General features: G+C 40.8%; 2 protein-coding genes across 2 annotated transcripts; both read left to right on the top strand.

Annotated features, from left to right (window-relative positions):
• Positions 1–328: 328 nt before the first annotated feature.
• On the top strand, positions 329–3,600 carry LOC139538353 (transcription factor 21-like). Its single transcript, XM_071340310.1, has 2 exons — positions 329–1,443; positions 3,523–3,600. The coding sequence occupies exons 1-2, from the start codon at positions 864–866 to the stop codon at positions 3,558–3,560; spliced, it is 618 nt and encodes a 205-aa protein (XP_071196411.1). The 5' UTR covers positions 329–863; the 3' UTR covers positions 3,561–3,600.
• Positions 3,601–19,057: 15,457 nt separating this feature from the next.
• Positions 19,058–23,459, top strand: twist2. Its single transcript, XM_071340309.1, has 2 exons — positions 19,058–19,808; positions 22,769–23,459. The coding sequence occupies exon 1, from the start codon at positions 19,292–19,294 to the stop codon at positions 19,775–19,777; it is 486 nt and encodes a 161-aa protein (XP_071196410.1). The 5' UTR covers positions 19,058–19,291; the 3' UTR covers positions 19,778–19,808; positions 22,769–23,459.
• The last annotated feature ends 512 nt before the right edge of the window (positions 23,460–23,971 follow it).

Here is a 23,971-nt window from a genome sequence, read left to right as displayed (position 1 = left end):
GTGTTAAGACAAAATGCAATAGACAAGTTGATGCAGGAAAATGATACGTGCCTGACTTGCATCAGACCATACTCAGGTTTGCTACAACATAGACTATTGCAATGGAAGCCCCTTGCATTTAAAATTCGATCTGTATTGTTGTACCAACACCCTCAACGTCATTTACTTGTCTTACGTTGCTCGTTTTGTAGGCCTATCAACGAAGTCTTAAATTGGGGGCTGTGTCGCTGGATAATTGAGAGTGCTATCATATGTTTCTGACAGTATTGTGTGGCACGAACTGAGATCTAATTATAAAGCTATTCTATTCAGATGCCACCCGGTTGACCAAGTGCTAGACGCGGGGCAAAACTGGGCATGAGGCCTCTCAAGGAACGAATGGCAAATAGTCTACGTCGTTTTCTTTGTAAATATAAGGCTACTCTTTGCTCGCTGTATAGGGAACAACTTGAGTAAAGTTTATAATTGGACACGTGTTTTTCTTCCGTCGGTAATTTGAAGATCAACTGATTCCTTTGTATCTAGCTCCGCTTTTTAAAAGGCAATGAGTGATCTATTAGGGGGGGGCATGTGTCCTAATTAGGTCCTTTTCAAGCCTTTAGAATATACGCGCGCCCCCTGCTGCGAGCACCCCGCGGCCAGACATGGAAGCCCAGGAACTATTTAATGCTCGGGATGTGTGCTGCGCGTGTCACACAGTCCAGAGATTACAAGTGACGTGTAGCGCACAATCAAACGGTCCTCACAAGCACTTTATTTTGAACTAGGGACTTTTAAACTAGGCACTGATTTCGTGCAGCAAGCTACACGTTTTCTCCTGCCGGGTAAAAACAGCTTATTGAATTGAACAATAAGACTTTAAAATGGAAGATGTATTATTTGACTTGGATCAAGATGGCACTACAGACTTTGATTTCTGTGGCCAGATGGACCTTAACTTCCAGTTCCAGGCCCAGTTGGACAGTCTACTCTTTGACTGCACCACGGTCACCGGCCAGCTTTCGCCATGGTCCTCGTTCGGTGGCCAGTCCATGTTCCCGGACGCGCAGCTGACCTTCACAGACCTGGACTCGCAGTCTCCCAGCCTTGGCGCCGGTGCTGAAGTGGACAGCTCCTCCGCGGACGAGACCCATGAGATGAGCAAGCGCAGGCCGCTGCGGTTTGTGCCCCATCACCCGTTCAAGATCCAGCGACACGCCGCTAATATCCGGGAGAGGAAGAGGATGCTGAGTATCAATTCGGCGTTCGAAGAGCTGCGATGCCACGTGCCCACCTTTCCTTACGAAAAGCGCCTGTCCAAGATTGATACCCTGAGACTCGCCATTGCCTACATTGCCCTCCTGAGAGAAATATTGATATCCGGCTGCGACCCCAAGTCATATTTGGATGAATGCATGAAGAATGGTTACAAGAATCAAACCAATGCAATATGGAACACAAGCGGTGAGCAGAAAATACAAATAGCCTAATTACTGAAAAAGTATATGTTATCAGAATCATGTTAGATTATGCAATGAGATTACACGTATAAACAATGCGATTCTTTGCTTGAAAGATAAGCTTTTGAATCTGTTCCATTCAAAGATTGAAAAGCTACATAAAAACTGGTGCAAAAGCTCCTGCAATAGGCTATATCTGGCCCAATATCCCACATGGTCGTAATTATATGCACTTGCATGTAGAAATAGTCAACAGGATAACTGAGAATGTGTAATGGCTATGACTTGACCAAATAGTCTATCACAGTAGACTCCCACTGGGCACAAACTGGTTGAATCCATTTTGTTTCAATGTAATTTGTCAATTTATTGTGACTTGGAAAATGTGGAAAATACATTGGATTTGAAAAAAAGTCATCAACATAAACTATTGTTTTAAAGGGTGACATTTCAACCCCAGGATTATGTCATTTTGGTAACCAAATTTCAACATAGCCGAACCTCACGTAAAATATGTTGAATTTGTACTTTTAAAACAATGTTAGATCTTCAACATTATATCCACGATCAGGCAAAAATGGTCTGGGCAGCACCTCCTACTGGAGAATTGATCTATCTGCAGCTACCCTTTGGTCTCCCATCCAGAGTTTTAACCAAGCCCAGCTATGATATTTGTCACTGACTATTATTACCAATGTGCTATTTGAGAGATATCCACTTAAAAACGAAATATAGTCACTGTTACAATGGAAGTCATTCCAAAGGGTAGGTTATACAGAGCAAATGGTATGTTATCATACTTTATGTCAAATGTCATCAATTATCCTATTTAGGCCGGTATAGCATTTGCAAAGTCATCAACAGCTATTGATTACATTTAATCCAGGATTCAAAGCACTGGTTGATTTAAAATGTTATGCTATTTAGTGATATTTAATTGTGTTTTGGTTGTCAATGCAACCAAATATCAACATTTGAAGGAGATTTTTCTTCTGCGTGGATAGCACATTTTGAGGTTACTGTAACTATACATGTCTTCTTATGTAATCATGCATGTTCAAGATAGAATGCGTAGGTTGTTGGCTCGTCGCAGGTCTGTGGAGATCTTCACAATTGCTGTAATAATCTGCGCAATCCAGGTAATATGGTTCTGCACAACATATCGGACATAGTGTTCCCAGTTGAACTTTGCTGTGCTTTTAAATGGTTGTAAGCGCAGTGATAGACATTTGGGTGACAACTAAACCAAAAATCCGTCTTTTTTTTTCTCCATTGGAATTTGGTTGTGCTTTTAGATGGTTGAACGCAGAGTAAGAACACATTGGAAATTCAACTCACCTTTGGCTGTCTTTTCTCGTGTTCGTCTTATTTCTATTTCTCGTGTGTTTTTATTCTACTTTACTTGTTAATAATTTATTTTTTATAGTATTGTTGCGTTGTTGGGAAAGAGCAAGAAAGGCATTTCACTATACTAGTGCACGTGACAATACAAACTTTTATGGCATTACGGTAAATCTATATTTTTCCATTGGAATTCTAGTTTGTAAACCAATACTGTATATGCATGGCCCATATGTTTTATGACTTAATGTTGGGTGTGGGACATTACCAAACCCCATTCACGAAAATTGCAAACAGCAGACAGGATAGACCCAAGGAAGGATGAGGTATCCTACCAAGTGTTTATAATTAAATTAGCACATGGAGAAGGGCAGCATATGCTAATAGCCGACAGCAAACTCCAAAGCTCATTGGCTCTTAATTGAGTTTGTGTCACTTAAACAGCTTGCTTTGTTTATGTTTGTTGTGTGTTTTATTCCCAGCTGTCTCTCTCTTTGGTGTGGGTGCTCAAAGGCTCCCCTTTGCCAGAGCACAAGTATTCTCGCTGCACTCAATGGTTGGCTGTGTACCTTAGTTAACCAATTCTGTGGGGCTCCACTCCAGCCATATGGAGGGGGCATTGAGGAGTGACTGTACCCCTTTGCTCAGCCCGGACCTGCGACTTATTAAATAATCATTAAAATGTATCTAAAGATGTATCTAAAGCCCCATGTTGCCCTGCTTTTGTCCCGTCTCACTCTAGATCTGACAGCCCGGCTCTCCTGGATAAAGTGGGATTAACTCAGGATGGAGCGACCCAAGTACTAGGGGGGGGGGGGGGGGGGTTTTTACGCCCCCTTCTCTGTCCGTGTCAATGGCAGCATCACATCAGGGGCTGAGTGACATCTGCAGACTTCTCACCAGGTCGTGCACCTCTCTCTGCAGCCATCCGCGCCCCTCACAGCTTTTAATATTTGAATGTGTTGTGGATTGGTAATTGAGGGCCAGTGTTTCTCTGGAGTTGCCCGTTGTTTTACAGTGAATGGGGGACCGGGGCCAGACTCAAGCCCATGGGGATGGTGCTTGTCACAGGGGAGAGAAGCAGGCTGGCATGGGACTGAATTAACCTTGGTAATAAAACCCCCCCAGAATGTATGGAGTATGATACTGAAGTGTTCATTTGAAACCTTTTGCTGTTGTTCATTAGACACTGTTACAAGGGACTTGATGATGTAAATTAGACTGTGTGACACCCACATTTCAGTAAGTTAATTTATCCCAATGAATTAATCATTGTACTTATTTAAATTAATTTATGTATTTATTCGTCAATTTGTTAATTTATTTATTATTTTGTATTGATAATTTTGGTTATTTGGTGTTATTTTGATGTATTAACATTCCTTTTTTATGAATGATTTATTCAACTTTTTTTTATTTATCGTTGCTAGTTGTTTATCTTTAATCAATAATGTATTATGTCATCAAATGGACCATTTTGATAGTCATACTACTTATTATGAAGATACCTGTATATTGTTTTTCTAGTGCTTGTGAGTATTGAGGTGAAACTGTAAAACCGGGTTGGACTGGGGAATGGATTTGTGCTTGATGGCAAATCAGGGAATTCCTAACACAATGAAATTAGGCAGTATGTTTTCTAGATTATTCCCCCCATGCTGACTGTATTCCTCTATGTTGGTTAGGAGTTTGAAACGAAGATGGAATGAATCCAACCGACCTGTGTGTATTTGTAATGGTTCCCGAAGCCCTGTTGGTGACATTGAATCTGCAGCTGTGGTGTCCAGGCCCACTGTAGAGACCTTTAGCTTTCCCCCTGCACACACACAGCAGCATTTGCTTTAGCTATTTCCCTTATGGTTAAAAGACGTACTCAGGTGACTCCACATTCTGTTCCCACTTAGCTGGCTCTATTCACTGGGACCAGCTTAAGGCCTCACTGACACTGTCACTGTAAATGACTCTCAATGTCATCATGTAATCCATGATACTACGTATGGTTTAGTCAGAGACGTAGTAAACAGAGCCAGAAGGAGTATACCCAGTGCACACACTCCCTCTGTTCTCCTGCACGTGTACTTTTAGTGCTGCTAATGACCCTCATAGGAAACAGTTACGCAGGAACACACAGCAATATGGGAAGTCCATTTGGGTGGGGGAGACTTACGGGGGATGGCGATGAGGTTTCTCAGAGGACCCTAAATGGGAGTATGGGAGTGTCATCCCTCCCACAGGTGTGTGTGTGTGTGTGTTTGTGTGTCACCTGTGGATCCATTCCCATCACCTCCTTCAGGGTTACACCCTTTCTTTAACCACCACCTTACACCAATCCCCTCCATGGCCCCCCCTCCACGCCACACCCCATGTTACATAGACAGGGCAGGTGTTGTCTTTACTCCCCCTTTGCTCTCTAGCCTACTGTACACCTGTTTTACTTGACTGGGGATGTAAATAAGTGCTTTACACTATGGACTGTGAAATAAATGACTTTGTTCGTTTCTATGGTTGTTTACTCAACTTATATTGAGCACCATTCATCACAACAACAACAGCCATTCATCTAATGTCACAATTCATGTAATGTACTTGATTAAACAAGTAATGTGCTTGATTATCTACTGATCTTGGAGGTAGACTATAATTAATGACTTTAATGCTCGTTGACCACTACCTCCCTCTATTGGAAACTATTGGATAGTCATTGAGTGTTGGGGACTGGGGAGCACCCGAACATGGAACAATCTTTCAACTACAGGACAGTGACGCTTTGTCCATTACGGTAGGAAAAATATGTAGAAATTCAGAAAATGTCAATCACACACACAATCAAGCCTTTTCCTTGGATTTTTAGTCTGCGGTCATTAAGAAAAATTATGTTTTATTTGCCCATCCTCTTTGGGGAACATAACTTTATTTTACATTTTTGTTTTTACAGTTATTTTGTCACATATACAATTTACATACATTTTTACATACATGGTTGGCCTACTTTAATACACAGTATTGCATAGCATAAATATCGTTTTTTTGATATACACATTACACAATGGTGCAGAAGGCCTACTCCAGCCTTTTACTTTGATGAAGTAGGCTAGGCTAGAAAATATGTCTACTTACTCATGATCTCGGTCATTAAATATAAGGGGAAATCAGCTAATAATTTATAAGAGTGGAATAAATTGTAATTATTGGACAAAGAGAAATGATGGACATTCAAATTCTATCTACCAGTGTTTTCTGTACTGAACTTAAAAATAAAGTAATCATAAACCTCTAAGGGCTCTGGTCAATCTGTATCCCTAAAGCGTTACAGATAGCGAGCTACAAATGTAAAGGTAATTTCTTATTAAGCCTACATCTGCAGCGTTTACCTTGAATACAATCTCTGCGAAGGCGGGAACATTGCTTTTAATTTTCAATCACGCTGTAACGCTGAATTTCCGCGATACGGATCGAATAGAACCCTAAATTACTGGCTATGACCCTGACCCTGGCCCCAACAGCACGCCTAGCCTAGAATGCCTTTCGTATGAGACAAGTGAGCAAAGAGATGGAAAATTCCGAGGTCCACTGCAAGCATGTCCAGTCAAGCCTTGTTCACCATACCCATAAGCACTCAGTAACGTAACGCGTAACTCGCGTAACGGATGTCCACAACAGAGTGGAATCACAACGCCCCCCTTGCGTTTGAAGGCTCCATTGAGAGACGGATTCCACATACTTTATGTGATAGCTAGCAACTTGTAAACAATTATCCATTCCTAGAAGTGAGTACTATTTGAATAGTAGTGCCTCCTGTTTTAGTTTATTGTTGTGATGGTAATGGAATTTGTTTTTTTATGCTAATTATTATGTAGAAGTCGCTAGCTAGTGATATTTTCAACCTAGCTTTTAGCTAGCCAGCTGCTCTGCAGCGCAACCTAGCTTGACTTGCTATAAAGTTAGAGAAACAAGTTGAGGAAAAAGTAATTAAACAAAACATGTTTTATTATCACCTGAAACAATCTATTTACCATGTCTTGAATGAAAAGGTCATATTTAGCAATCTCCCAAAATAAATGCGATCTCTAGACGAGCGACAGGATCTCCTCCGTCTTGTGTTACAAACACACGTGTCAATTCAGTAGCGTGGTAAAATGTCGTGAACATGACGTTTGGCATAATGAAATACGTCACGATGTGTATGGGGCACCAGTCTGTGGATTGCATCAAGACTTGTTCCAGTTTATTTTTTCGTCCAATGTTTGTTTGTTGATTTAACATCCGGTTTAGTCCTACCAAAATGGACAAACTCCATAAAGTCTCGAGCACTGGGTTGCTAGTTCGCTGTGGGCTGACAGGTGTGTTTATCGGGCGACCTCGTGAAACCCCGGGCCTCCAACCTGTGTAAATATAATTAGCGCCTCGCATTCTGTTGAGCGACACGGGGATCCAAAGGAAGTAGAGCGAAACGCCTGTAAAAAATGCTACACATCTCCGGGAGAATGAAAATTAAGTTGTCAATTCATCAGTCGGCTACAGTATGGAGGGTTCGATCTGGATTGGGGTAAACCCCTTTAACAATCTCGAAGCAGTTTCCCTGACATAATAGGACATGCTCAGACTGCTTATATGTGTATATGCAGGACGATAGAAAATGCCTATGTTTATTTTAAGAAAAGGCCTATTGGTTAGGCCAGGGCTTCTGATATGTTTTATGTTTGAACCTGAAATAATAATGCAACAACAGCACACACAAAAAGTACATGATAGAAACACAATTTGAATATCAGTATGAGATAGGGGTTATGATAGGGTAAGAGTTGTACTAAGCTCATAAAGCATTTACAGCCCATTCTTCAAGAAAGAATAGGTATTACTAATTGAAATAACCATTGTGGCTTTTAGTAGACTGTGACGCCCCAATTCGCTCACAGCAACATTGTTCTGTAACTGGGTTCCATCATATGGCTCTAACTTGTTATACTTCTCTCGGAAGGGCAAAACATCAGCTGACAGGAAAGGGCTGCTTTCGGAACTGTTTATTGGTGTAAGAAGAAAAATATGTCCGGCATGGCTATACTTACATGAAACCCGCTCATGGAAGGGATTCCGTGCGATGTCGCACACTGAGGTCTAAGTGAAAGAAGAAGTCTCTATGGTAATGGGGGCATGTAGCCGAGCGGTTAAAAGTGATGGGCCAGTAACTGAAAGGTGGCAGGTTTGAATCCCTGAGCCGACTAGGTGAAGTATCTGTCAATATGCCCTTGATCAGGGCACTTAACCCTAATTGCTCCTGGAAGTCGCTCTGGATAAGAGCGTCTGCTAAATGAAGTAAATGTAACATCACACTGCATCTGGGCTTACTTCCCATCCAAATGAATCTTCGATCACTCTGATGTTCAACGTCTATTCTCTCCATCCTCCTACTCAAGCACAGTCCTCAGACAATTCGTCTTTTACAACTCCCCATGAAATGAGTTGCTTTCTACAAAGGCTATGTTCAATAGGCATTTTTTTTATCTGGACTGCAGGCCCAAAAGTCACTCCTGGGCCAGCAGTGATAGGCAGTCTTACAGACTGTGGCTTTCATAGGAAACCAAGTGTGTGTGCCAAGGAAATTAAATGCATAAAAGCTTTTACATTTTTTTATAAAGACCATTTCAGAACTCACAATATTACAAATAACAAAACATTTCACGAGGATGTCCTAAGTTACAATTAAGTTAATACATTTGATTCAAACCATTTAATTAAGAAATAACAGCATCACAAATACCTGAAGTAATTTGGAAAGGCGAGAACGGAAGAGCCATTGGATGAAGCAGAAGCCGAAGAGAAATGCTGACTCCACACCAGACCGACCGGTGGCCAGTCGGTCTACGCCTCTTTAATAGCTGTGAAACGCTAGTTAAATACCTCATCTGCTTTTCTCATTACCATTCCTCTTCACAGGGCCGCTGTGCTGCTTTAGCCTGGGAGCTAATAACTCAGAGTGGTGTGTGGGGAAAGCCTGCTGTCGTCTTTACAATACGTCTCGGGGCCCTTTGCTGATGGGGCCGAACGGCGGGGGGCCCCATTTGAAGTATTCTCAGACGAGCATTGGGACCTTCAATAATTTCCTCTTTGGATTGGAATCACAGCTCTCCTGGTGCACAGCGCAAACACTCTAAGCAGAGAGTCTAGATAAACAGAGACGCTTTAAGGCTTTTCTAGTTGTTAAGCACTTAGAGGGCTGTAAGCAATTGTAGCAGTAGTTGCTTGTAATGCTAGTCTAGCCTGGATAGAGAAATTGCATGTTAGCATGTCCATACAGCCATACTTTTACACAGTGTGTGATTTTATTATGAAGTGATCATATTGGTGTCTGGATTGAGCTCCACAAGAGTGAAGTTTATTGTGCTGTAGACAATGCAGAAGTCCACTCAACTCCTTATACAAGGCCTAAGGATATGGGCCTGGGGTGTAGGCTAGGTGATATGTAAGGAGCTGGGACTGACAGTTTACTGTAAGTGTTACCTCAGTGTTGACATCCGCTGACGACGACCCCATCTTCACCCCTTCGTCTTAGCCAATCAGCAAAGCAAACAGGTCCCATGTTTGCCTATAGTCTTTAGTTTGGTCATCTCCCCTTTGGCCCAGTGCCCAGCCCAGCCTTAGCCTTCCAGATCACCTAGGCACTGTGTACCTAAACAGGGCACAGTTAACCTGGGCCCAGCAGCTATGCTTACCCTGCTAACCTTGGCACCAGGGTCACAAATGCAATGCTAATTATGCTAGCTGTGTTAGTGCAGGAGGCAGAGGAGTGAACTTCCCCCTGTCAGAACCCTACTGACCGTTCCCTCTCCATTCCCTTTCTCACTCTCTTACTTAATTAGTCTTTGACTCTCTGTCCCATCAGCAAGAAACCCTCTATTCCAGACGGTGTTTGAAGTTGGGTTCAGATCTTGGAGGTTGTACATGCATAATGAATATAATTGCGTTTTCGCCAACATAATTGCTCTGGCAACACCGTTTTCTTTAACTGTCAAGTCAATGAAACGTGTTTGAGTTGGGTGTGAGTTGAGTCTCACTGTGGGGGGAAGCCAGGGGAGAAAGTTCATGACTTTGCACTAGGGCCTCACTTTCAGTGGAGAGAAATACCAGTTCGATTTTCTCAATTCCCAAAGCAATATGCACAGACAATAGGTACAAAGTTTTAGTTTTTTATAACATGTATGCCTCAAACATTGTTACCATGGCCAAGTGAAGCATTTTGATGGAAGTATCCCAAAAGTTTCTCCAATATATTCTCATTTAGCTACAGTCTCTAAGTTACAAATTTCTTGCAAACTACTGATAAAACAGATAGACATATTAGAAGTAACTAGGCAGATTTTTGTTGTTGTTGATCTATTGACTTTTTGACAAGTCCCTTTTTTGGGCCCAATATGCTAGACTTCAACATTGGGCACAGTCAGCATATCCTGACCTGAGTGTAACTCAACAGTGAGGATAGGCTTATTGCACATAGAATGGGAAAATTCCCACCTATTTTGTTCTCTATACCCCTGAATGTACTGGAGGCCTCTGAGGGCGTCTGGCACCCCGTGCCCCTGTCCACACTGGAGATTGAACATCTATGAGAAACCTGCATCATATTAAACAATCCTAAATGCTTCAAGCTGTTACACACATTGTTACATACTGCTCCTATACGTTTCCACTTCACAATAACAGCACTTGACCGGGGCAGCTCTAGCGGACAGAAATTTGGTGAACTGACTTGTTGGAAAGGTGGCATCCTATGACAGTGCCACATTGGAAGTCACTGAGCTCTTCACTAAGGCCATTCTACAGCCAGTGTTTGTCTATGGAGATTGCATGGCAGTGTACTCGGTTTTATACATCTGTAAGCAATGGGTGAGGCTGAAATAGCCAAATACACTAATTTTGTATATATAGTGTATGAATCGAGAGCCACTGAGAGGTATACTACAGTGAAGAATGAATCTTTGTGATTTAGTGCCTATGGTTTTATGGCCCCACCAACATATACTCACTGATATTGCCTCTTGCTTCATTCACCAAAGGGGCTTACCATAAATATAGGGTCTGATTATCAAACTGTATTGTGTGATAAGGGGCGGCAGGTAGCCTAGTGGTTAGAGCGTTGGGCCAGTAACTGAAAGGTTGGTAGATCGAATCCCCGAGCTGACAAGGTCAAAATCTGTCGTTCTGCCCCTGAACAAGGCACTTAACCCACAAGGGTGTCGTTGTAAATAAGAATTTGTTCTTAACTGACTTGCCTAATAATATATTTTTTATTTTTTTTACCTGCATGCCACCCATATGATGTCATAGGTAAGGAAAACCTCGGGCCGGCTTCCCAGAAAACCTCGACCTGGTTTTAGTCCAGGACTAGGCTTAATCTACATCTGGGAAACCAGCTCCAAGTGTATATGAAACAGAAACTCTGTTTAAACCTGGCGCCAACATGGGTCATGAGTCCTCATCTTGTCTGTTTTACACTTATAAGACGTGATCAAAATCAGTTCGCAATGCATCTTTTAATCATCTACACCTGTTCAAAAATGTGGACATGATCTGGACATTTTGTCTATGAGTGGGGTCTTTCTTTCTCAACGTTTTATCTTACAGTAATCAGAGATTACATTTGTAACTCTAAGAGTCTATGTTCTCCGGTGTTGTCCGAACTTGTATAACCAATACCTATGAGGACATTTTCATTGGTAATGCTGAAGAAGTCCTCCTTACTGGAAAAGAGTGCTGCAATATGGGGAAATCTCTACATTTTGTTGAAAAGCCACTTACTCCTTGATTGGGTAATGGTCGGCAGTAGTGGTGGTGTTGGTGGTAGTCAGAGATGGACCAGCTATTGGGTAGTTCTAGCAAATGCCAGATGGGCTGGTCCATCTTTAGTCAAGCGGGCCTGTCTAAATTGAGGAAAGTAATGGGCTGATGTGTAATCCTAGAGGAAAAAATGGGCCTGTGTGTTAGAATTGCATGGCCCGATTTCTGGTCCCAGTCTTTCCCTGGTAGTAGTGGTCCCTGAACAGGTGATGTTTACAGACTATAGTGTGTGTGGGGAATTGTTTACTCTCCTGGTTCCCTTCATGTGTCACTCAGTGTGTCCAAGGGTGGCTAACAGAGCAAAGTTTGTCCTCAGCTGCTTGTCAAAATGACAGGGGACAGAAATGCTAACGTCACAGCCAGGAGTGTATCTTTACGTGCCATACAAGACTACTCCTCGTATTAAGTTAAAGAGGTGATACAGGGTTAGCAATTCAGTGTGCCACATTGAATGTGATGTTTAACCTTTTACTGCAGTGGGCTAAATCAGGGTCACACAGTGTTTTATTGGTCATTTGAAACAAATCTACTTTGAAACAAAAGTATACACCTCACACACATGGTTATGGGCTTAAAAAAAGAAGACACCTGTACCATGTCAGATATAGAGTGTAAATGTATTCCATTTTGAGTTTGCATCCCAATAGCACACGTTATATTGATCACAGAAGACTGTAATAAAACAAAACAGTTTGACATAGAAACACCAGATTTTCGGCTTTTCCCTTTAAATAATGTTAATTAATTAGGAAATTAGGCAAACCATGAATAGCATTCCACCCATGAGGCCACTAGGTCATTTGACTGCAGGAAAGGCCTACACGCTAAAGCAGGACATTTGTGTGTTTCAGAGTAATGACGGTACTAGGAAATGCAGGTTTGGAAAATACAAGCAATATCAATTGCAATTGCAGAGCAACAGGTATCGGTATGTGATGTGAACGGTAATCTGTTCATGGAAGCAGCAAAACCAGTAGCAACATTAAAAGTGATTGCACTGTAAGTAATTGACACAAGCAGTGCTACCGATGAAAACCAGCTGGAGCTCTTTCTCTGCTGAACATCTTTTGTTCATCTTGGTATGAAACACATGCTCCCCCTCACTCTCTCACTCACACACCATGACACATAGACACACGCGCGAGCGTGCACACACGCGGATGGACACACACACATGGATGGATGGATGGACAGCCACACTCATGCGCGCGTGCACACACACACACACACACTGTGCTCTCATCTGACTGCTTTAGATCCACTTGCCAAGATCATTTGGGGTAAGCCTTGTAAGGGTTGCGGCCCAAACCCCGAGGTAACCAATCCTGGCATGCACATGGACAGTAAAATTCCACTCATCACATAATGCCCCAACAAATCATCTCGTTCATAACCTTTCATAACACTTCCCTAACCTTTGTCAGATCTGAAGCCCTTGGCGGGGGCCAAACCCATCGATTTGGCTTTCTAGGCAGACGCTTCATAAAAGCCTTGACTGATGCCGCACATGCCGGGTCATCTTTTTATTATTTATTTTTTTCCACGCCTCCCCCCGGCCACTCGTTTTCTATTTATTACCCTGATCTGAAGTCAGCGTGCTGCACGCGGAGGATGTGTCTCGATTGATGTGACAGGCCTCTGTAGAAAAGATCTAGGCTTATTAAGGGGAGGCCGGGCCCATGTGGAGCTGGTTTGGAGGTGTCAGGGAGATATGAATGCGTCATTCTGCCAGGGTGAAATACGGCCCTGAGCTCATCTTTGATCTGATGCGGGTCATCTCATACACACACATGCACATACATGCATTGCAGACACACACACACGCAGATGCTCATAGGAGAGAATCACCCCTCACTCTCACCAGGATAAGGCATCAATCTAACAAGTGTTTTACAACATGAAATACAGTAGAATTATGATGCACTATAAACATTGACTTGGGTCATGATAAAGACAAAACGCCCATATAGGTTGAGTAGCTGTTGTACCATTAGCTACTGCACAAGCAACAGCTACTCTTCCTGGGGTCCACATAAAACATACAAATACATGACAAACTATAAAACTGTAATAGACGAGCAGCTTAAGATATTAGATAAAAATATAAAACATTTAAATAGAGTTAACTTGAATTCGATGAAACTGCTTATTCTTGGCCCAAGACCACATTGTATAACCCCCATTCACTGTTTAAGATCAGCCTATCTAGCTTAGACCCTCTCCCCCGCTCCGCCCCCCTCTAACCTAGGTAAACTGGCCTCCTGCAACCCTGCAGACATGGAGCAAAAGGTCAGGGGGCATAATCAGAGGAAATCTGTGTGTGTGTGTATGTGTGTCTTTTGAGTGCTGCCATGTCTATTGATGGTTAATGCATATTTCTAGAATGTTAAATATTACATACAGTATTTCTTCAAACCCAAGATATCATCAGCTTCAATTACTAGTGACCAAACTTGACCTTTTCGGAGAATTCCCAGAGTCGGTTTTGGGAGCGCTGGACGTGGGTAAAAGCAGTGTGACATGCATTATTACCATCCTAGTCAAAGAGATAGACCAGACCCGGCACAGAGATGGCCGTACAGGCAGGGACCTTTGAGGTGCTGCCAGCATGTCCTCACACCAGGCCCACTTACATGTGTTCAAATAATTGCGCAACTTAAAAAATGGGTCTCTGCAAAAGTACATCTGATATCTGCTTATTTCCAGTAGGCTAATGTAACAAATAATACAGTAAATGCATTAGGCCTCCGTATTTGTAAGACATATAAACATGTAAACCTATATAGCTATTTTGTCAGTAGGCTTGGCTGCATTTTCAAGTGTTGTTTATAAAGTTAATGTCAGAGCAACACAATCTCACACTCAATTCGGGCAAATATTTACAAAATGTATTTCAGCAGATTTTGTGCGTTTTTGTGCGGCTTAATTTGTGTGAACATACACACACTTTTGTGCGACTTCATTCATAGGAAAATATTTTTTTTGGGGGGCCAACTTCGGAACAATCTTTTGCACTGCATCTCAATGCTAGAGGCGTCACTACAGACACCCTGGTTCGATCCAGGCTGCATCACAACCGGCGGTGATTGGGAGTCCCATAGGGTGGCGCACAATTGGCCCAGGGTTGTCCGGGTTTGGCCGGTGTAGACCATCATTGTAAATAAGATTTTGTTCTTAACTGACTTCAACAAAAAATTGGAAGTTATTACAGCAATGCATGATGGGCAATGGTGTTCTCCAATGCCTTTTTTTTGTCCCACATTTATTTATATATAAAAAAAAAACGTGCTAACAACTCAAGTTTTTTATCAACCAGATTATCATCTAAATAATAGTAGCCTTATTTTTTTGTTAATGCCAATACTGTTTTCTATGCTTGTTTTCACCTAATACTTTAGGATACTGGTGCACTTGTAGTCAGAAAGGCCCTTTTTGGTGTAGGTAAGTGTAGGCCAACACGATTTTCTTCATAACGCATTTCATATTTAGTGGAGCCTACATTACAACATTTTCTTCATAATGCATTTAATACAAGGCTGTCTCTTATTTTTTGGTATCGATGAAGATATTTGATTGGGGAATGGTTATACATTTTTATGATGGGAAATTATAATACACACCATAATACACACACACACACAGAAACACTTACAAACATATACACACACTCACTTTGTTTGTACTCATGTTATAGCCAACTCTTGACGTTTGTATGAATTTGATTTTTTATTTGATTGATTTTTTATTTTATTTACCCCTTTTTTCTCCTCAATTGGTAGTTACAGTCTTGTCCCATCGCTGCAACTCCCGTACGGACTCGGGAGAGGCGAAGGTCGAGAGCCATGCGTCCTCCAAAGCACGACCCTGCCAAGCCTTACTGCTTCTTGACACACTGCTCGCTTAACCAGGAAGCCAGCCGCACCAATGTGTCGGAAGAAACAACATACAACTGGCAACCATGTCAGCGTGCATGTTCCTGGCCCGCCACAGGAGTCGCTAGAGCGCGATGAGACAAGGACATCCCGGCCAGCCAAATCCTCCCCTATAATGAATTATTTTAAACAAAATATTTGTAGTTAGAAGTCATGTATTCATTATCTTTAAAAGTTTGCATGTTTCAGTAATGATTAACATGGTTAAATAGTCGTAAATCTCTGATTTATCTTTTGGTATATTTGGCATTTTTATACATATTCTGTGTTTCCACTGAAGAAAGCAATAAGCTATGTTCAATGTCAGCAGCAATTTCCAGTGAGAAATGTTCAGTCTGAAGCCATTTGGCTATGGGTTTCACAGCCCTATAATAATATACAAGTTATATCACATTAAAAAGGGTTTATTTACAACCTCTGGGGTACAACATGTTGGGCGAAGTGGTAAAGGAGAGTTTGTCATATAACCACTAATTTGAGTTCAGTTTTCGAAATGAGAACCAAGAGTGGCCTAGCTTCGTCCTTCATGACTGGGAAAGGCCTCGATTCTAGGCAGCAGAAAATCCCCCATTCATCTCATTAGATCAGAACAGGATGGATCAACAGTGATTCATATTACTGGTTTGCATCCTAAAAAAAAGGATAGCTGTGTTTTGCTGCACAACACACTTACATTACGTGTCTACCCATATGACGCGGGTCATTGTCAGGTTATTTGACACAAGCTTCAGTAACAACAGAACACCATGGTTGTAATAACACTTTAAACAGGCAGTTTGTAAATGTGTAGAATGTGTTTGTTTTGGGTCCACACTGGTAAGTTAACTTATGTAAAGTAGACAGTCACAGAGGATTTTCTTCTGAATAACTGGTCAGGGCATAGCCCTTTCCATTCAGCTTCAGGTAACATTGATGTAAGGCTTGACTACACCTGTAGTGATCACTTCTATCCATCATGCCCATTGTTGCTTGTCCATTGTTCACTAGCTATATCAATGTAATTGCATCCAACACAATGTTTAAAAACAGAATGCTTCCCACCACTAGATCACTTAACTAGACGTGAGCTGGACGTGATCGCAACGCTGCCACCAATATAGCGGAAAAAAGTGAACGCTTGCAACAGGGACTCTAACCGGGGCTCATACGTGGCAAAGTGAGCTCTAACAGCCATTGCCATGAAAGCCTAGGCAGAGGCAGTAGGCCTACAATGCAGGCATAGTCCTTGTTACAATAGTCTAAGTATATAACATGATTGACACAACTGTAATAATCATCATGAAATGGCCTTGGAAGTGCCAACATAATTCGTTACTTTACATTATCCTGTTTAACTGCATTGATATGGCTTAATTGATCATAGTCCAGACTCGTTATAGTTCAAATACCATGCAGTTGCACCAGGGAAATTTAAACCAAACAGATTTTCTTTGCAGGTCTTCTGTTTCCCCACATTTATTGATTAATTAATTTCCCATCATGAAAATGTATCCCCATTCCCCAATAAATACCTTCATCGATACGACACAAAAAAAACTGCCAAATACAGCTTTTTACTCCAATCTGGCAACCCTCACCAAATCAGACATAGCACCAGGATCCTAAAGTATTAAGCAAAAACAAGCATAGAAAACAACATTGGCATTAATAATAAAAAAAAAACATAAGGCTACTATTATATTATAAGTATTTCGGTGACAACCTGGTTGATTAACAAAATTGGGTTGTTAACACGTTTTTTATATATTTATAAATAAATGTGGGACACAAAAAAATGGAGTGTAGAACATCATTACCCAAAAAGCATTGCTTCAATAACTGTCAAAAGATTGTTCCGAAGTTTGCCCCCCAAAAATATATTTTCCTATGAATGAATTCGCACAATTATTTTATTTTTTTCCTACCAATTAAGTTGAACAACATTTTTTGGTATTTTCACAAGAATCAAGCCAGACAAAACCGGAGAAAAATGCACGAAATCTGATTCAATAATTTGTACATATTTACACGAATTAACTGTGAGATTGTGTTGCTCAGAGAGGTATTGAAGTAGGCTACAGTATTTGAGTTCATATAATTGACCGTTCATAAGAATAACATTGCACAAAATAAAAATATCTTGCATCTGTTTGAATATACTCACTTGTTATTAGGCTTCATCCTTCACACATTTTACCAAGCAATTAAACTCATTGTGCAATTCAAGTATTTCATAATTATGAGGAAGGATTTCAATTAATTATACCTTAATACTACAGATAAATGTATAGGTAAAACACATATACAGTGGGATTTTACTCCAATGTTAAAAGCATTTTGGCAGCAGACAATTCGGCCGTTATTACGAGCCACTTGCGCACGGTTATGTGTAGAAAACATGACATCACACATGAAGAGGTGGAACTTTGCCAAAACGCCAATGCAAAACGTCCACTGGAGGCATCCACAGAAACACGATAACTTATCGGTGACTTCCACATTATGAAAACTGGGGAAGCATACATATGATTAATTAGTGAACAAGTGTATCTATTTCCAAACTGTCTGTATAGGGTAAGTATTTTCTATGTATTCAAATTCAACCCATGCTCACAAACTAAATGTTGAACGTATAGATTCATAGACTGTTCTCTCTGCTACCGCACGGCAAGCGGTACCGGAGCGCCTAGTCTAGGTCCAAAATGCTCCTTAACAGCCTCTACCCCAAGCCACAAGACTTGTTTTTACACTGCTGCTACTCGCTGTTTATTCTCTATGCATAGTCACTTTACCCCTGCCTACATGTACAAATAACCTCTACTTACCTGTACCCCCCCACATTGACTCGGTACCGGTACCCCCTGTATATAGCCTTGCTATTGTTATTTCATTGCTTAACATTTTATTTTTTACTTTAGTTTATTTAGTAAATGTTTTCTTAACTATATCTCTTGAACTGCATTGTTGATTAAGGGCTTGTAAGAATTTCACTGTAAGGTCTACTACACCTGTTGTATTCCCGCGCATGTGACAAATAAACATTCATTTGATTTTGAATAGAAGGCCTATTGAGATGCATCAGAGAGATAGCAACTATATATTATTTGGATTACATATAAGCCTATATATATTTAGGTTATTATGCCTATATTTATCGTTTATCTTGATGTCACTATATTAAGATAGTCAGTATTAAGGAATTTAATGGGCATTGTTCATTAATATCCAATTAAGAAACAACACACTTCATAATTTGAATTATGCATTTATCAAATAAACGTACTATATTTGGAATAGGAAGGCTAGAACATGAATTATTGCAGATAATAATAATAGCCCTATTGTTACTTTTGTCATATTTGATTGTTTTGACATGACAATCAAATATGTTCTGACTGAAGTCCTGGGCTGCTAGAATGATGGAGTGTAACCTAAGACTGTTCCCTCCTGTTTATTAGCTGGCCAATCAGAGCCCAATACTGCCTCCCCCTCCACTCAGACAACTATTTAGCATCTGAATCTTGGATGAAGTTTCCCCAAAAAAGTAAGGAAAAACTTCCTGCGAGAGAAGGACGGTGCCAAGCGTACGTTCGAAAGTAGTGTATCAGACTCCCAAGACGTAGAGAGAAGAAAAGTCGTAGAGTAAGACATTTTTTAAAACGACTTTCTGTCGGTGCCTGGCTGCATATTCGGATATATTTTCTAACTCAGGCTTCAAAAGTGGAGACCGTTTTTTCTTCGATATCCTTGCATTTCTTTAAACGAGAAATGGAAGAGGGCTCAAGTTCTCCCATCTCCCCTGTGGATAGCCTAGTGACCAGCGAGGAGGAGTTGGACCGACAACAGAAAATATTTGGAAGGAAGAGGAGACACAGTAAAAAGTCGAGCGAGGACTGCAGTCCGGGTTCCGTGAAACGGGGCAAAAAAACGAGTCCAAGCAGCAATCAGTCCTACGAGGAGTTGCAGAACCAGCGGTGCCTAGCCAACGTCAGGGAGAGGCAAAGGACACAGTCGCTCAACGAAGCCTTCTCGTCTTTACGCAAAATCATCCCCACTCTACCCTCGGATAAACTGAGCAAGATCCAGACACTAAAACTGGCCTCCAGATACATAGACTTCCTCTATCAGGTGCTGCAAAGCGACGAGATGGACAACAAGATGTCGAGCTGCAGCTACGTTGCGCACGAGAGACTCAGTTATGCTTTCTCGGTGTGGAGGATGGAGGGCGCTTGGTCAATGTCTGCAACGCACTAGCACCCAAAGCCCTTCACTCATTGCCAAAGCGGTAGGTGGCAAATGCAGCTTTACCTCCCATGAGACGAAACAAAACCAAAAATAAGTCCTAAATGATGATGATGATGATGATGATTATTATTATGCATAAAAGTTGTGAACATAGAGTAGGCCTATTCCTATTGGCTAGCCTATATCCTATTTGAAATTCGTGGACATTTTAGGGCAAATTTAACAAGTGATAATAATGGCGAACCTCACATACAGTAGCAATAGCTTTGGCACTGGTTAATGATCCTGGGGAAAAAATATTAGGTTGTGGCTTTAGCTTAAAGTCAGCGTCAGGTAGGCTATTGATTTAAAAGCGAAACAATGTCCCCTCTAATTCTATAGGTAATAACAATGGTACAGTGAATTATGTACGGAATAATTGTAACCTACCCAATTGTCTCAGTGAATTTGTATGATCAAATTAATCTGGTAGCTCAATGGCCTACAAATAACATTCGTACACATCCATGCCATGGCATACATTTCACCAGTCCGCGCGCACCTGGAGTCTGGCGCGCAGAAACGCATGTGGATAACCTGAGCATGAGCCAGGTTAATACACAGTTAGACAAGTGCTCCATCAGCATTTGCTTGACAACAACACTTTGCTAAATGAGAAGAAAACGGGCTTTAAAATAAGTTAGTGAGGGTCATGGAGTACTTCATTTACAATAAGAATATGGCTGCTTTACGATTTATGGACGTGGAAACTTGGTGTTATTAATGTAAATAATGGTTTTGGAACATTGTTTACTTGCCAAGCACCGAGGTAGCAACCAAAGACAACTATAAAATACGCTTCACTGACACTGGGGGAGTGAATAAGGGTAGAAACGTATGGGGGTTTTCCTAGCCGTGAGTGGCATGACAGCTCGAAAACACATTAAACTCTGCGGTGAGATGTGAGTCTTGCACTTAATCCTTGTCCGTTCTTAACGACATTTTAAGACGGAGGGCCTATGGGAGAGAGAGCAGCAGCCTTGAACAGCCTACCATGGGTAATTTATTCACAATGGAGAACTTTCTTGTATGGAGGCCGCAGGAATGGCAACGCTTGGCTTGGGCCCGAGAGTTTAAACCAGCGTTTGATTAAATATGCGAGCCATTAGGCCTAAAGTCTATCTATACTGGCTGGTTGCAGGTAAAAAATGGATACGGTATTTTGAGAGTTTCCACTTCCCTTATCATTGCATACCGTTACCCAAACCGTTGTGCTGCTTTGCGCTGTGAAGTCATTGAGACTTATTTATGCATCACTATGCATGCCACACAATAATCTGAATGCATTTGTTTTCTTGTCCAGTGCCCTTGACCTAATTAGAGTAGTGTAAATCTAATGCACATTTTGTAAAATGGAGACTGAAGAGCCTTGATATGGCATAGGCTACATGTTCATGATGAAGGAAAGAGGAAACCGCACACTGCTCTTGATAGTGTCACGGATATTTAATACGTTTACGTATCGGCCACACGGCCTTCGTCAGAGGCTACATGTTCAAAAATCAAATAGGAATGGTTTGTTGCTACAAATAATTATTAGAAACATTGTTAATATGCCTAGGCCTAGTTCTTTCTAAAGGAGTATAGGCCACACATTTACCTATGCTTTTAAATGACATGTCTGCTCTGAATAGATTGGACCAATTCTAGTAGGCTACTGATGTATTGGAACACATATTAAAGTCGTATATGAGTTGAACATTGATTCAAAATCGTGACAGCGAAGAACACATTTCCAGTGAAATAATGCCTGCTTTTGGTTTGTTTAGCTCCATGGACTGGAACCATGTAGTTTACAGACCGCCCACTCGCAATCAATCGATCACAAGAAAGACTTTGTTGTCGTAGGCTTTAAACCAGCTCTTCTGTAAAGAGGAAAAATAAACTACACTATGGTGATTTGTGTAAACACTGTACATTTGAAGGTGGTCTTTCTCGAACTTAACCGGACGTCTTTTCAATATCAAATTCTGCTGCCAATGCTGTTTGGGGTTTCATTAGCCTGTGTGGAATGTCAAAGGAAAATAAGAGAGAACCCAGAATGACATGTTATTTTTCTTGGGATGTGGTCTTTACATTCATTTGTTCTCATTAAACGACATAATTAAAATGTTATCAACAATTTATGAGGCTAAAATCAAAATTAGGCCTAGAGACTTGGCTACTTATGCGTGCATTAGCCTATAGGCTGATGTAAACAGCTTAGCCCTTTTTCATCCTTACATTGGTTATTGAACAAAACTAATACAAATGTGTTTAACCCACACATACACACTATGTATAGCAAATTGTAGCCTACTAATATATATTAAACGAATTCAAGAAACAAAACGGCCATCTAAAGTCTAATAGAAATGTAGGCTAATTGCGGCATCTACACTTTGCCTCATAAATTACTGAAAGGAAATGTAGTCTTTGTAATAGCCAACTGTGAATGAAGTCAAATGCGTTTGCATAGACTACATTCGAAATAATATAACTGCATAAATATTTATCATAGATTTATGATGCTGTGTGTTCACTCTTCCATAGAAATGAAAACATCCTAAAACGGACAGGTGCTCACGTCCCTTACAGTCTATTTGGCCTGCTCTGTTTTTTTCCAGTGATGCAATTACATAGGCCACTGTGGTTTATGCACCACATTTAAAATGAAATCCCTTTCCGTTGTTGACATATGGTTTCACTCAGGGCGAAATAATTGTTTCATTAATGACTTCCTATGCCAGTGAACGTTTCAAATAGACACTTGTGCCACCCTTAATGCCAATAGACAATGCACGGGGTCATGGCTAGCCTTAACAATCTCTTTCAGGAATGAAGTGCAATAAAGCTATGCATGTGATGTATTAGTTATACTATATTGTAAAGCTTTTGCTTGATAATATATATGCAATAAATCTGTAATATTGGTAATTGGTGCTAACATTTTGATGTGTTTTATTTTTTTTACCGTTATAGACTGTTTACTTCTACAAAGTACGAAGACACCCAATCTATTGAAGAACCCACGAACCTCAGAAACATTGTCAAGAGACGTAATGTGACACACAACTCTCCTGGGGTGTGTTGAGTGCAATTACCTAACACATGGAACAGTGTGAGAAGGAGTAAAAATAACCCCGAAAATCATGTTGCATACTCAGACAGTGTTGTCAGACAGTGTTGTCAGACAGTGTTGTCAGACAGTGTTGTCAGACAGTGTTGTCAGACAGTGTTGTATGACGCTTCTAGTGTCTACTGCATTATCACGTTGTTTTAATGTCGGTGATGATAGTAGGAAAAGCCATATTTTATCTTTTTGGGGAAATTATATTTCGTTCTGTTTTTAAAAACAATACATAGAAGTATATAAATGTTTCTTATTGTACATACCTGTAAGTATCTTCAGCTTGTAAGGGACCAATGCAATTTAGAATACGTTATTGAAGTACGCTCCATGGATGTTCAACTCCGTTTTTTTTGCCTATTTATTAAAACACATATTTTTGAATGATGAAGTTGAGCCCTTTGATTTATGTTTCCATAGAATACTGTAGCAATTGTGCCATTATCACATAGGCTATATCCCCTATATTATATATCAATGTAAATAATTCCAGTAGGCTACATAAATAAAACGTTTAAACTCAAATAAACTGAGTAAAAACCATACCCTTTTTTTCTTCTGATCGTTTTGCATCTTGTTTAAGATTTAATTAAGAAAATAATTGCATTATTTATTTGTGACTGTAAAAAATCCACGACACTACTGTGTGATATGTGTGACTGTTACTCGCTAATGACTATTGTTACTTGCTAACAGTGTTTGTTTGTAGAAGGGTCTCTGCCATATTTTCTCCGGATAATTTCACAGACTAAAACAAACACTCCTTTCAGTGCTTAGTGTGAGAGTTTGTTGAGCTTTTCTTTCTCCTCTTGTTGTGGAAAAAATCACCCGCTAAAAACCGTCAAATAAAAACTGCCGGGCTTTATTAACAGCGGGGGTAATTCGAGCCAGTTTCAAACCAAAGGCATATAAAAGTATTGTCCGCCTTAATAACAACATAATCATTTAAATAGCGATGCCTTGAGGGGAATTCTTTAACGAGCAAGGGAGCCCGAACAACCGCAGATAACGACAATAACAATCGCGCAGCTTTTAAATACCGGGCCCCTAGTAGA

Source organism: Salvelinus alpinus, chromosome 14 (assembly GCF_045679555.1).
Source record: "Salvelinus alpinus chromosome 14, SLU_Salpinus.1, whole genome shotgun sequence".
Taxonomy (NCBI): Eukaryota; Metazoa; Chordata; class Actinopteri; order Salmoniformes; family Salmonidae; genus Salvelinus; species Salvelinus alpinus.
Note: the sequence above shows the minus strand (reverse complement) of the source record. Positions and strands in the feature narration are given on the sequence as shown.

Coding starts and splice junctions, on each gene's coding strand:
- twist2 (XM_071340309.1), top strand. CDS start 19,292: ATGGAAGAGGGCTCAAGTTCTCCCATCTCCCCTGTGGATAGCCTAGTG.
- LOC139538353 (XM_071340310.1), top strand. CDS start 864: ATGGAAGATGTATTATTTGACTTGGATCAAGATGGCACTACAGACTTT. Junction 1,444..3,522: donor TGCAATATGGAACACAAGCG/GTGAGCAGAAAA, acceptor GTCTCACTCTAG/ATCTGACAGCCCGGCTCTCC.